Source organism: Nomascus leucogenys, chromosome 2, assembly GCF_006542625.1.
Source record: "Nomascus leucogenys isolate Asia chromosome 2, Asia_NLE_v1, whole genome shotgun sequence".
Classification (NCBI taxonomy): domain Eukaryota; kingdom Metazoa; phylum Chordata; class Mammalia; order Primates; family Hylobatidae; genus Nomascus; species Nomascus leucogenys.
In genome coordinates this window covers 90,239,206-90,253,477 of record NC_044382.1, presented here as the reverse complement: position 1 = coordinate 90,253,477, position 14,272 = coordinate 90,239,206, and the positions used below count along the sequence as shown (strand labels likewise).

The 14,272-nt window shown below is 37.4% G+C and overlaps 1 protein-coding gene across 4 annotated transcripts in view; it reads left to right on the top strand.

The window, feature by feature from the left end:
- Positions 1-12,645, top strand: part of SSBP2 (single stranded DNA binding protein 2) — a 329,570-nt gene extending 316,925 nt beyond the window's left edge. Inside the window, exons 16-17 of one of the 4 annotated variants that reach the window (XM_004087403.3) lie at positions 1,323-1,421; positions 9,483-12,645. In XM_004087403.3, coding sequence (XP_004087451.1) covers positions 1,323-1,421; positions 9,483-9,512 — 129 coding nt within the window. In that variant the 3' untranslated portion in view covers positions 9,513-12,645. The remainder of the gene's footprint in view (positions 1-1,322; positions 1,422-9,482) is intronic. The other 3 variants (XM_004087404.3, XM_003261540.4, XM_003261543.4) reach the window with 3 other exon arrangements.
- Positions 12,646-14,272: the final 1,627 nt, after the last annotated feature.

Sequence of the window (14,272 nt, the reverse complement as noted above, 5' to 3'; positions counted from 1 at the left end):
GGGTAACTAACATTTTCAGAGAAAAATTTATCAAAAAAATAGAATCCTCTTTATGCTCTCAAAGTATGTTTCCCAAGTCCTTGGGGTTTCTTGACATAGAGAGCTCCAATGGACTTCAGAGGATCCTTGTTCTCAGATCCTCCCTGCGGGGTGCACAGCAAGACAAGACACAGTGTATTTCTACCAGCCCATCTATCTGTCTCTAATTTACATTTTAACCATTTTCTTGTGGGTATAACTCATTCATGAAATGTTAATTTTTATGATACAAGTTGTTGTAGTTAAGACAAAATTCTCTGAGCAATTTTCTTTAAAAGAAATCTAAAAACTAATTCCAAAACAATATAAATAGGAATGGCTTAGGAAAAGGTATCTAAACTCTTTCTTCCATTTGAAATAACAACTAAAAATGTTTAACTCTGAAGTTTTTTTTACAAGTTAATAAATTGGACCTTCAAAGAATTACAGTTATACTACTGTATAAACATGGTTTATAGTCCAGTGTCATTCTACATTTCCTATTGATGTGGAGTATCAGGTATCCTGCCATGGCTAAAATTGTGCGGTAATAGTGAGACTAGCAAATTTAAATAGAATATGAAGCAACGCACTGCTAACTTGGTGTTCGGTTAGATTGCTAATAGCAGTCATTTTATCTTCGAGGAAAGTTCCAAAGTAAATCTACTCTTAAACTGATAGGAAAATGTTCTAAAGCAGTTTTCTTTTGAGCCCCTTTTCCTCTAAAAGTACATAATAAATTCTCAAGTCCTAAGGTGTCTCTTGTTCTTAACTACAGTTGTTAGCTATCTTTCTTTTTTCCTTAAAGTTCATGTAAAAATGGTTGAAATAGTGTTATCTGTATACTGCATGTCGAATTAAAAGGAAATGTGTATTAAAACAGTGACCTTTCAAAGTTTGGTTAGTGAAGTGACTAAGGGAGTTATTGTTCCATCTTGCCTTATCAGTGGGTAGGATCTCTTCATCATGCCCCTGCTGGGAATGTTTTAAACTCTCCAGAGTTTTAGGAACTCTATAAGCTGAGGGTGGGAAATTGAATAAATATTGATTCTGAAACTAAGAAAATAGTTGTGGTAGGTTATTGGGGGTTTTTTGATTGTTTTTTAAATTTTCATTTGGGAAGGCATTAGTACTTGTCAAAGTGCAAAGAATGAAATAGAATACATGGTGGAAGTCTAAGATTAAAATTATAAGTATGCTTTGTCCTTAGGGATGCTGCTATAGATTCAATATTCGAAACAGTACAATGCAAGAGGGAAATTAAAATCTTCAACAATGCCTTGTTTTCTAAATCTTGTTTACAGAATTCTCCCAATAATATGAGCCTGAGTAATCAACCGGGCACTCCAAGGGATGATGGCGAAATGGGGGGAAATTTCTTAAATCCTTTTCAGAGTGAGAGTGTAAGTATTCCCTTGACTATATTTTACCTAGATTTTATATCTGAAGCTCTTCTGCTAGAATAAATGCATAAAGCCACTTTTACTGCTGTTTATCTAGAGTTCAACAGGTTTATCTTTTACAAGTCAGGAGAACCTTTAAGTGGAATATCTTTGAAAATAATTTTTAAAACAAACTTTTTCTTTTTTATTCTGTGTACATAGTTAGAAAAACCATAATAATAATTTTCTCATTGAGAACCTCCACTGTAAAGGAACAAACTGGAAACAGATTGCCTGTTTGATACTTTTTATAAGTTTTCATGCTACTAAAATGTCTCAGGTTGCTGCAAAACTAGGTCTGGTTCAGTGCTGTCCTCAAAATCTAAAAAGTCTGTTCTTACTTTATATAGTAGACCTCACTGGACTGAAGGCCAAATTGGCAGTCTGTTAACGTGAGCTGAATACCCAAGTCGCTGCTTGCGTGTGATTGTACTGTTACACAAAAGTTCATTCTATATCTCCATAGAAGTAGACAGAACCAAAAAGAGAAGCAATAAAATTCTTTCATTTAACAAGCAATTACTGAGCACTTACCACATGCCAAGGCAATATGCTAGGTACTGGAGAGACCAAAAAGGCAAAATGGTGCCTTTTCTTAAGGAGTTCTACATAATGTAATGATTTTTTTATATTAATATTTCACATTAGAAACCCCAATGGAATTTTTTAAAATACAGTTTCCCAGAACTCTCCCTAGACTTAGTGAATCAGAATTTCCAGGAGTGGGGCTGGGCATACTTGAATGTAGAAAAGCTTTGTTACTGATGCTGGTATACATTCTCTGCTAAGAACCACTGAATTGGAATGTAGCATAAAAGATTTCAAAACCCAAATGAATTTCATCTTCATAGGATTCATGTCATCCTTAAAATTTCTTATGGAGGGCCTACCAAACTACAGTCAGAATCAGAAGAGAGACTACCCTCATTTTGCCCAACTCAGCGTTTACGAGAGGTGATACCATCAGAATTTGAAGGACTGGCTAATAGCACATCTGCCTTTATACAGAGTGGCTGTTCCATTCCCAAAACAGAATACAAGATTGAATGCTCTGTGGATTCTTGTAGTTCTGATATCCCTGTAGGACCTTTGCAGGGGACAAGACTTCCCCTGTTTTTAGACTTCATTTCTGTTAAAATTATGCTGATCTGTAGTTTGTTTTACTTGCAGGCAATATATGATTAGTGAGGACAAAGAAGTTTTTTATGTGTAACAATTTACAGTAAAAAAAATATTTAGCCTGTCAGTGTTAAGTAAAAACATGAGAAGCTACATAATTTAAGTCATAATGCTTAAGATTATGGGAATTATTTTTTAGATCCTGGTTCTTTGAGTGGTTTGCTCCAAAACTATGGACAAATTAATTTTCCTATGTTCACTTTTATCTAATTAAAGACATTTATTTCCTTTTCGAGTACCAGCAATAAAATGGTATAATTCAGTGAGGTATTTGATAATTCAATTCAGTTTAACATTTATTGAGCCTATTATATGCAAAGCATCAGGTTAAGACCAAGGTATTCTGAAATAAATATAACACCTACTCTCAAAGAGTGCAACCCAATAGGAAAAACAGATGTTTATGTAACTAAAACATGTCAGATTAATATACATAAGCCATGTATTTTAAAAGTCAGAGGAAATGATTAATTCGGAGTTGGAAAAAAAACTTTTTTAAAAAGGTTCCACGTGACTTTCACTTATGGGCAGTGACAAGAGGAACTCTTCCCTCTACTTCCTTCCCAGATTTGTCATTAGTGACTGCTGTCTTGTTTAACAGTTGGAAGAGGGGTACCAATTCAGAAGTGGCATCAGAAAGCTCTTCACTGGGGCAAAGATTCAGATATGCCAGGACGTGCAGAACTTCCTTGCACAGAATAAGCCCCAGCTTCTCCCTTCAATCCCTAATGGACTATGCACATGGCAAACAACAGATTCTTCTGTGAATATGTGCATTTAGAAACGAGAGCAGCTGGAACAGGGCTTCTTCCACCCCTAACTTCTGGCCCACCCTCCCTGCCCCTGAACCTAAGCGGGTTCAATGCTAGACTGCCGGCAGAGTTAGCAGCAAACAGAAGTTCCCTGCTTTCTCTTCCTTCCTTGTCTCCTGTCCCCACCAGAAACGCTATAAAAGGAAAAATAATTTGATGGTGGACTGAGAAACTGCACCACCACCCTGGAGGGTAGTACAGCCTTGGAAGCAGGTCCACACTGGCTTCTCCATTCTTCTGTCTCCTGAGAAGAAGGAACTTGATATGAATGATATCATTGTTATCTGTGGCTTTCTCTGTCATATTACCATACATTTTTGTTTAGACCTTTTCATAAAATCAAGCAATAAGAGGAGAGAGGAAGAAAGACAAAAGAGATTTGGTGCCGACAAATGTAAGGCTTTGAAGAAGTAAATAAGCTAGTTATCCCCAATAAGTTAGCTTTGCTATAATCAAGGAAAAGCAGAACTCTTAATGAATTCAAAAAGAAAACATTGTTCAATAAATGAACATGCAAGTTCTAGTGTTTAATACACATAACTCTGAAAGCACATATTTTTGAGCAGTCTGCCTTTTAAGGATCTGTCGGGTTTTATCTTGAAGTTAAATCACAGAAGGAGGCCTGGGAAGGGAGCAAATATCTATTGAGTACTCTTTATGTACTGGATACTATCCTAGTCTCTTGACAGTCACACATGCTGCTTCATTCAATTAATATAGAAACAAAAATGCCCAGCCCGAAGTCATACACCTTGCGGTGCCAACATGCTTGACAAAACAAAATGCGAATCAAAAAATGTTTCACTGCTTAGGGTTTTTTTTTTTTTTTTTTTTTTTTAATCACAACCAAGACCCTTTATTTCAAGAAACAAAGATGCCCCCTAGTGTTCAAACTGTAAAAATGTTTGTTTTGGAAAGTACAGACTACAAAAAAGCCTTAGTTCAAAAAAATAGTTTTTCATGCTTCTCAAGTGAAGAAAGTAGCTAGTCTTATTTCCTGAATTAATTTAGCAAAATATTTTCCCATGGCACTGAAATATAACCAATTGAGTAAACATGATATTAAAATAATGGCATCAAATAGGAATTACAAACAAGATGGTAGATTATCTGTCATTCCCTTACCCCCCTTTGTCATTTTCTGCTATTGTAAAGAAATCACATCAGCCCCCATTTTTTAATGTAATCATATAAATACTAAATTTATTTCAATTTATTTCACTTTTGTTTAGCTCAGGGTAGAGGAACTGTTCTTTATTTCTCTCTCATTAAGAAAACAAAGTATCATACAGACACTTAAACAGAAATATAGTGGGAATTGAAGTGTTCCTGACATGTATAAACAGAAATTTATACACATTGTTCAAAGACTTCATGGAATCTCTGGATTTTATGGTACATGAACTGGGCATAATAAGGAAAAAATCACAAGTTCATAGCGAGGCGTGCTATCTCATTTCACATTAAAAGATAAAATAAGTTGGCATACATTTAAAATAATATCTTTAAGGGTTACATTTTTAACCGAACCAAACTGTAATGCTGTTGACTGCTTTGTAAGAGCTATTTTATCATTTGGTTAAGGAGAGCCAGACTCACAGAATAGTTTTGAAACAGGGCAACCTGATATCACAGCATTTTGGCATAAACATTACAATATGTCATCACATATTGATGCAGCAGTACAATAGAAACATTGAAGTGTGGTCTCAGCACAGTACACCATGAATATTTTATGTCTCTAAATGTGATACTCCATTTAACACCTACTCTTGCTTTACTTCTGGAAAATTATAAGCCACTTCTCTACTACTTTGAAGAATAGTAATCTATAGCAAAATTCCTTTTTGCTTGCCCATTCTATGAGCTTTCCTAGAAATTTTGTTATTTCCCCTTATTTCATTTTTTGAAGTAGTTTCAGTAATGGTGGCTGAACATGAGCAGTTTACAGCCTTAGGAATGTAAATAGCACATTGCATATGTAGACACCCAGGCATAAATACAAACTATTTTACTGTACTAAATACATTTAGCATACCATATTACAGTTATTTGTACTACTCAAAAATTAAACTTTATTAGATGGTTGCTCCTTTTCTTTTCTTTCTTTTTATTTTTTTATTTTTTTATTTTTTTTTTTTGAGACCAGAGTCTCATTCTGTTGCCCAGGCTGGAGTGCAATGGTGCGATCTTGGCTCACTGCAACCTCTGCCTCCTGGGTTCAAGCAGTTATCCCAACTCAGCCTCCTGAGTAGCTGGGATTACAGGCGTGTGCCACCATGCCTGGCTAATTTTTGTATTTTTAGTAGAAACGGGGTTTCACCGTGTTGGTCAGGCTGGTCTCGAACTCCTGACCTCATGATCCACCCACCTCGGCCTCCCAAAGTGCTGGGATTATAGGTGTGACCCACCGTGCCCGGCCAGTTGCTCCTTTTTCTGAGTTGTATTGTATTGCGTGGAGCTGATGCTTCCATTTTGACTGAATTGGGCCCTCATTTTCTCTATTTTTTCACTCAGTTTCCTCCCTGGGCCAACCTCTCTTTTAACTTCCCAACAAATCAGTAACAAAGTATCATTTTTCTGTAAGATTGACTTAAAACATTTGAAATATCACAGATAAAAAATGTTAACAGTTGCCAGTGTTGAGATGATAGCAATAAATAAAAATGCTTGATAATAGAGTATATGCATATGTATAGCTTTACATATATACACACTCTTAACAATGTATATTATAATGAAGGCTATTCTATATTTTCAACACTATTTTCTAACATAACCTGACATATGAATGAACTGGAATAATACTTTTTTTTTTTTTGAGACGAAGTCTTGCTCTATCGCCCAGGCTAGAGTGCAGTGATGCAATCTTGGCTCACTGCAACCTCCGCCTCCTGGGTTCAAGCGATTCTCCTGCCTCAGCCTCCTGAGTAGCTGGGATTACAGGCACCTGTCACCTTGCCTGGCTAACTTTTTGTATTTTTTAGTAGAGACAGAGTTTCATCATCTTGGCCAGGCTGGTCTCAAACTCCTGACCTCGTGATCCACCCGCCTCAGCCTCCCAAAGTGCTGGAATTACAGGCGTAAGCCACCACGCCCGGCCCCAGAAACTTTTTTAAAAAGCATTTCCTTTGAGGTCCTTTCTGAAATGCTTAGTATCTTTTACTGTTTTATATTATTGACACAGTATACTCAATAAGATCTTTGTTTTAAAAGAATGATTGATTATCTAGCTGCCCTATTATTTAAAATTACATACAACTAAAATTTCAGTTCCTAAGTTGTACTAGCTACATTTCATGAACTCAGTAGCAACCTCTGGCTGGTGGCTGTTGCAGTAAACAGCACAGAATTATAACATCATCATCACAGAAAGTTATATTGGACTGATGGAATCACCAGTATTGATTGTAAATAACAGTAGCTGTGGAAAGCATAGATTAAATTTATCTGTGCCCATTTTGCCATATTCTCTGATTTTTTCTACTCTAGTAAAATCTTGCTAACCACTTATTTTCTTTTTATTTATTCTTGCCTCTAAACTTTTAAATACCAAAGTATAGTTCTGTTTAGCCACAGGCTCTGAATAGTTGAAGCATGCTGTCATTGTTTATAATGTGAGACGTGGAATCACATTATGTGCGTGGAATCAATTGAGTAAACATATTAAATGGTATCATATTTGTGATGATGAAATGGTAGGTTGAAATGTGATGTGATGAAATGGTAGTCTGTTCCCCTCTGACACAGGGTCAGGGATCGGTTCCATGTCATCAGCATTTGTCTATGACTGGGGGTTTTGCTTTGCTTTGCTTTTCTGCTGCTATGATCAAGGGGAGAGGTTGTCTAAACTGAATCCCCTTTCTTGTTTCTGGCAGTTTCCCTTTTTTTTTTTTTCTCCTATGATCTGTCTGAAAAGTCTCCCCTTTTTATCACCATATACTCACTATAATCCTACATACAGGATCAGTTCAAGTATGTAATTTCACTTTCCTGTACTGAAACACTGTAGGCTGTGAAGTGATTAACAAGTATTAATAGATTTTCCTTGATGTAATGCATGTTTAAAGGATTAAACAATCCTTTTCCTATGGTCCAGTGACCCTTTTCCAGGCGTAATCACCCACCTTTCCTCAGGAACAGTGCATGTTTTTGGTTTGAGCCCTAATGACATCTGGCCCAGACATGTGCCAGCTGAGCCATTGCCCCTCTGTGCTCTTCCCTGGGGAGTCCTGCTTTCACACTATAATCCTTCCTTACATTAGTACACACCTGTGTATCTTTTCTGATTTCTGCAGCCAGTCTCAGCTTGTCTATAATTCACTTCATTTTATTCTCTTTCTGCCAACTTTCTGAAAAGTTCGTGCTCACCTACCCAGGATTATCACAGCTTCTGGTTAGGTTCCTGGGGCCTGGGACCAATCCCTTTGACTTTATCTGCCTTTTTCCAGGAGACACAGTTGTTATTAGCATGTTGAAAGGAATTGCCTTTTACCCTGGTCCTCATGGGTTTCCAATAAAACATTTAAAACATTTCAGGGTCCACATTTACATTTTAATTTAGAAACTGTCTTCATCCAAAGAGTGGATTACCATGTGGGATTAGATGCTTCTCCCCACAGCTCAGATAGTCTAGAGCTGTGCTGTTCAAAATGGTAACCACTAGCTACATGTGGATACTTAAATAAATTAAGATTAAATAACATTAAACATTTAGTGTCTTGATTGCACTAATCACATGTCATGTGCTCAGTAGGCACATATGTCTAGTGACCTCCAAGTTGGACAGCACAGACCACAAAACAGGTATGTCGTTGAAGAAAGTTCTCTTGCATGGTGCTGCTGTAGAACTTTTCTGTCACAGTCTGTTCCCCAAGAATATGAGGGTACAATGGCACAATTAGCAAAATAGTTGCTCTTTATTTCTCTCTAAATCATTTTTGAAACCACTTTTTCCAAATCTCCGAAACCCTCACCTTTTATCATTTGTCAGTTTCATCAAACTGACAAGTCCACATGTAACAATGATATTCCTACTCATGTGCAAAAATGACTGTGGATTACAGTCAGTTACAGGCCGAGCACAGGGTCTCACGCCTGTAATCTCAGCACTTCGGAGACCAAGGCGAGCAGATTGCTTGAGCCCAGGAGTTTGAGACCAGCCTGGGCAACATGGTGAAACCCCATCTCTACAAAAAAATACAAAAATTAGCCATGCGTGGTGGTGTGTGCCTATAGTCCCAGCTACTGGGGAGGCTGAGGTGGTGGGATCACCTGAGCCCAGGGAGGTCAGGGTTGCAGTGAGCTGAGATCACACCACTGCACTCCAGCCTGAGTTACAGAGTGAGACCCTGTTTCAAACAAACAAAAAAGATTAGAGTCACAGATTATGGGCAAGATGGTTAAATGCTGAAGTGTAAATTAGACTCTTAAGTATTTTAAATGCTTTAATGAGAGCTTCCCAGGGCCAGCTCGGAGTTGTTTTTGTTTTGTTTCCCTACAATATTAACCTAACACTTGCTGAGCACTTTCTGTGTATTCAATAAATACATGGTTTAAGGATTTTATATCTCATCTTCCCCAAGCCCCTTTACAGATAGGGAAACTGAAGTCAAGACAGGTTAGGTAGCCTCCTCAGTTTACAAGCTAGTAGACAGCAAAGACTAGTCCTCATACTTACTTAGTTATGATCCAGCCTTGGACTAAATTTACCCAAGGTTTTTACAAGTACCTTCAAAACGTAAGTCTGTCTGGAGGGAGGAGGCAGAGAGAGTGGGTAATGATCAGCCTTTTGAGTGCAGGGAGAGAATAGGACTTGATGCTTTCCAGGGGAAATATTTAACATTTCAGTACTAAGTTTAAGTCTCTATCAGTTTACTTTTTTATAGTTTCTTATTTTATGTTGTATGAGATGAAAAGCTTGCACATAAATGATAAGAAATTAGAATTCATCGTTTCTATTGTACCAAGAAAAACCTTAGTGATCTCTAAAAGAATTGTTGTTAAAATATGGATTCTTCTTTCCTTCTAGTACTCCCCTAGCATGACAATGAGCGTGTGATCCATTACCAAGTCTCCTCATGAAAAACCACAGTGAGTCAGCCCTTCACAGAACTACTACGGAAGAAAATTATTCATCACAGTGTACAGTTAAACAAAGGAATCTCAGTCACACCAAACCAACCTTTTTATTTCCTGCTCTCTCCCCTCTTTTGTGAAGAAAGCGGGTCCAAACGTGATTCAAACAACTGTACGGAGTGGCATATTAGAATTGCCCTAAACTGAACTGCAAATAATTATGTGTGTATGTATATGTGTGGGAAAGAGAATGTACTGTATATGTGTATGTTATACAGACATATACACATACATACATTGACCCACAGGACATTGTAAAATATTATCACATGACATCTTAAGTAGAAATAAGTAGGGACTTTTATTCCATCCTTTTTTTCACGTTTACATTTTAATTATTACAAGTTGCTCCTGCCCCCTCCCTGAACTATTTTGTGCTGTGTATATCACTGCTTTATATAAGTTATTTTTTAAGGTGAACTCAGATGTTATGGTTTTGTAAATGTCTGCAATCATGGATAGGAATAAAATCGCTTATTTGAGAGCTTTCATTAAATTGCGTCTGATGCAAGTTATCCTGTGAATCACAAAGTGTACTGTCTCAAAAAATAGAAGAAAATTTGTCTTCGTCTTTATGTTGAATCAATTTCTCAGTTATCTTCAGTGAAAAGTAGTTTTTTAATTTTTATTTGAGAAAAACACTTCAAATCAGTAAAAGCTTAACTGGGGCCTCACACAGTATATTTCTGCAATAACTGCTTTAAACGGAGTTCTTGATTTGTTTGTCTTAGATGATACAGAAATCATTAAATAGCCCAAATCACTTAGACCATAGCAATAAAGTGACAGGGGTTGTCATATTTTTAGCAACATCTTTTCTCTTTAACATGATGCAGCCCAAAAGTGATAACAAAACCATTTGCTTGAATTTGTCACTTCTCACCAGGAGTACTAGAGGTAAATTTTTAATAACATACTAATGTCAAATGGTATCTGGTTTTTATTCAGACTTTTTGTAAGCATATTCTTACAGACACTAGAAATAAATACATAGAACGAGACTTTGAGCACAAGGGAGAAGAGAGTTATTAGCACTCCTGAGGCCTCTGGAATGCTGCTTTTCTATCCAGGTATCTTGCTTGCTACCAGCAGAATTGACTGGTATTGGTTCTCACTGGCCAGGGAGCCCGTGCTCTGTTCCTGGGATATAAGGCTTTTATTCAGGAGCAAATCATTGATAGTAACTTTGCTTTATCTAGCTATTGAGTTCAGCAGGCCAAAACTACATTGTGTAACTGACTGTTCAAAAAAGAATAAATTTTTTTTAATCTACTTCCCTTATGAAAGCACCTTGCTCTATGGCACTTTCCAGATCTTTTGGGATTTTGTGCTTAATTATACATACATACACCAAAATCACAATAGAAAGATATGAGGACTTTAATTTTAGACTCTGAAAGATAACTGGGTCATCCTTTATGTTAAAATTGTGATACAAACAACCATTGATAAATACCAACTATGAATCCAAACTCCAGAGACTTTGAAAAGCATTGTTTAATCGCAGGTAAGAGGAATCTTCTCTGTCCTTTAGGCTTGTAGTCTCTAAAGTGAAAATTTGGCAGGATATAGTCATGCAGCTCATAATGACATTTCAATCAACCACAGACTGCGTATACAGCAGTGGTCCTGTAAGATTATAACACCCTATTTTTACTGTATCTTTTCTATGCTTAGATACACAAATACCATTGTATTACAGTTGCCTTCGGTGTTCAGTACAGTAACATGCTGTACAGGTTTGTAGCCTAGGAGCAATAGTTTATATTATATAGCCTAGGTGTGTAGGAGGCTATACCATCTAGGTTCGTGTAAGTACACTCTATGATGTTCAGACAAGGACAATATTGCCTGACGATGCATTTCTCAGAATGTATACTTATCATTAAGTAACACATGACTGTATGTACTAGTTCCTGATGACTTAACCTCTCTCAAATTCATAATGATTTAGTCCTTGTAAAAATAAAGATTTTGCCTGTGCCTAAACAGGGATACTAGGCAGAACTGTTGAGAAAAAAAAGCTGAATTAAATTTATGTTGCAGACTTAAACTATAATAAAATGAGCCTCAGTTAATCACACACAATGTTCAGGTGCCTAGGAGTGCACACTGGAGAACAGCCTCGTGCTGTCCAGCTGCAGAAACCTTTCATGCAAATTCAGATGGAAAGGTCTTTACCTCAAGCCAAGGTAACCTGAATGAAGGTGACAGTTTGTCCAGACACCTGACTTTGCCAAGAAGAATTTTGACTTTCATATTTTATGACAATCATATAAAAATTGACAGTCCTTTGATTAAGCTTAATCTTATAATGCTAGAATTTTCAAACATTTTGTTGACTCTTCTCCATTGTTACTGATCTTGAAATTCTTTTCTTTGCCTTCTGAGAAGGTATTATTTCTTATCACAAAGAATGATGAATATGATTTTATCTACCCTTATTTTGGGGTTAATACTAGAATATGAATTGCATCATGATCCCCATTATTTCTAACCTAAAAGTAAAATTCATTTTTTTTTTCAAGGCAGAGCAGTCAATTCATTATAAGTATTTATTTCTTTTTTCTTCTTGGAGCCCAGATTAAAAAGAGTTATTTTAGATTTAAAAATTTCCTGAAATAGTTGAAAAATTATTTTTGAGGAGAAAATTGTATCCAAGAAACCCAGAATGTAAGGATACTTGATTTTTATATCCAGATAATTCTTTCATGCACTGAATGGAAAACAGTAAATCTGTATATTAATTTTGTTTAGATTTTCAATCATTTAACCCTTACCCTTTTTTCTTGTAATAAGACTATTTAATGTTTTTCTCTTGTGTTTCCCATCTTTATCAATGCATTCGTGTTGGTCTTGATGTATACTACCTGTTCCTAGTGTTGTTTTTACATGTGTCATCTCACAGTAATAATATCAGCAATTCTTGCTACATTGAACATATTAAATACACATGTAAAATGCAAAAGTAAGCAGTAGGTAAAAACATTAACTCTTGTTACTCTGCTTTGCATTCTGCCTAACTCACTGCATTTGAAAATACATGTCAAATTCTTTCTGAGGTATGTATGATTCTTAACTACGTGTCTTACAGCAAAGTTGCCCATGGGAACAAAGGCTATAGGGTGTCATTGATCTTGTAATACACCACATATTTGATGGGTGAATCTTATTAGCACTCCTTTGAAAATGTTCCAGTATGGAGTCAGTTGCTGATAAAGAGGAAGTTCACAGCTAGGAATCCGAAGTTAACATTTCTCAATTGCCGTCTGGGCACTCATGCCTGTAATCCCAGCACTTGGGAGGCCAAGGTGGGCAGATCACCTGAGGTCGGGAGTTCGAGACCAGCCTGGCCAACATGGTGAAACCCCCATCTCTACTAAAAATACAAAAATTAGCCAGGCATGGTGGTGGGTGCCTGTAATCCCAGCTACTCAAGAGGCTGAGGCAGGAGAATCATTTGAATCCAGGAGGCGAAGGTTGCAGTGAGCCGAGATTGTGCCACTGCACTCCAGCCTCCTGGATTTCTCAGTTGCCAAAAAGATTAACAAGTAAATCAGTTCTGCTCCCCCAGCCATGAAAAGTGCCCAAAACAGCCCTTTCCCTCCAGAATAAAATAAAGAAAACTTCCATTTCTATTTTTATGATTCTCTAAGATATCTGAACTCTATTGCATTTCATAGGGTTATTCAGTTAGCACTTCTGTGGTTTAAAAGACAACAAATGAAAATAAGTAAGTTCAGTTTGGGGCATGAAGAAGTCCCATGTCGGTCTGTATCTTTTCTTCATTATATTGTCCTAGGAATGTATAGCAAAGCACTCAGAACTGCTCCTTTGGCTGGGGAAGTTTTCCACCGTCCTTAATACTATGAAGTCTTGATTACTTCTTCCGTGGCTTTATCCTTGCCTCCCTCCCAATCCCTGCGTCTTCCAGGAGAAATAAAATACCAACTGAACACTGTTACCTTCTCAGCCCTTACCATTTTCTTCTGCATATAGTGTATAGTACTGAGTAGTTTTCCCAGGAGAAATAATTGCAATTTTCATTTCTTGATTATCACTGCTAATTCGAAGGAGTGCCACAAATCATAGCCACTTGATTTGGAATGCATTTTAGTGTTTTGACACTGGTTTTCCTTTTTTTTTTTTGAGGCAGTCTCACTCTGTCACCCAGGCTGGAGTGCAGTGGCACAATCTTGGCTCACTGCAGTCTCCGCCTCCTAGGTTCCAGCGATTCTCCTGCCCCAGCCTCCAGAGTAGCTGGATTACAGGCATGCGTCACAGGCTAATTTTTGTATTTTTAGTAGAGACAGGGTTTTACCATGTTGGCCAGGCTGGTCTGGAACTCCTGACCTCAAGTGATCTGAGGCCCCCCTCAGCCTCCCAAAGTGCTGGGATTACAGGCATGAGCCACTATGCCTGATCAGGTTTTCCTCTTTTTTTTTTTTTTTTTTTTTTTTTTTTTTTTTTTGAGACCGAGTCTCGCTCTGTCACCCAGGCTGGAGTGCAGTGGTGTGATCTCGGCTCACTGCAACCTCCACCTCCCGGGTTCATGCAATTCTCCTGCCTCAGCCTCCCGAGTGGCTGGGACTACAGGTGCTCACCACCATGACCAGCTAATTTTTTGTATTTTTAGTAGAGACGGGGTTTCACCGTGTTAGCCAGGATGGTCTCGATTTCCTG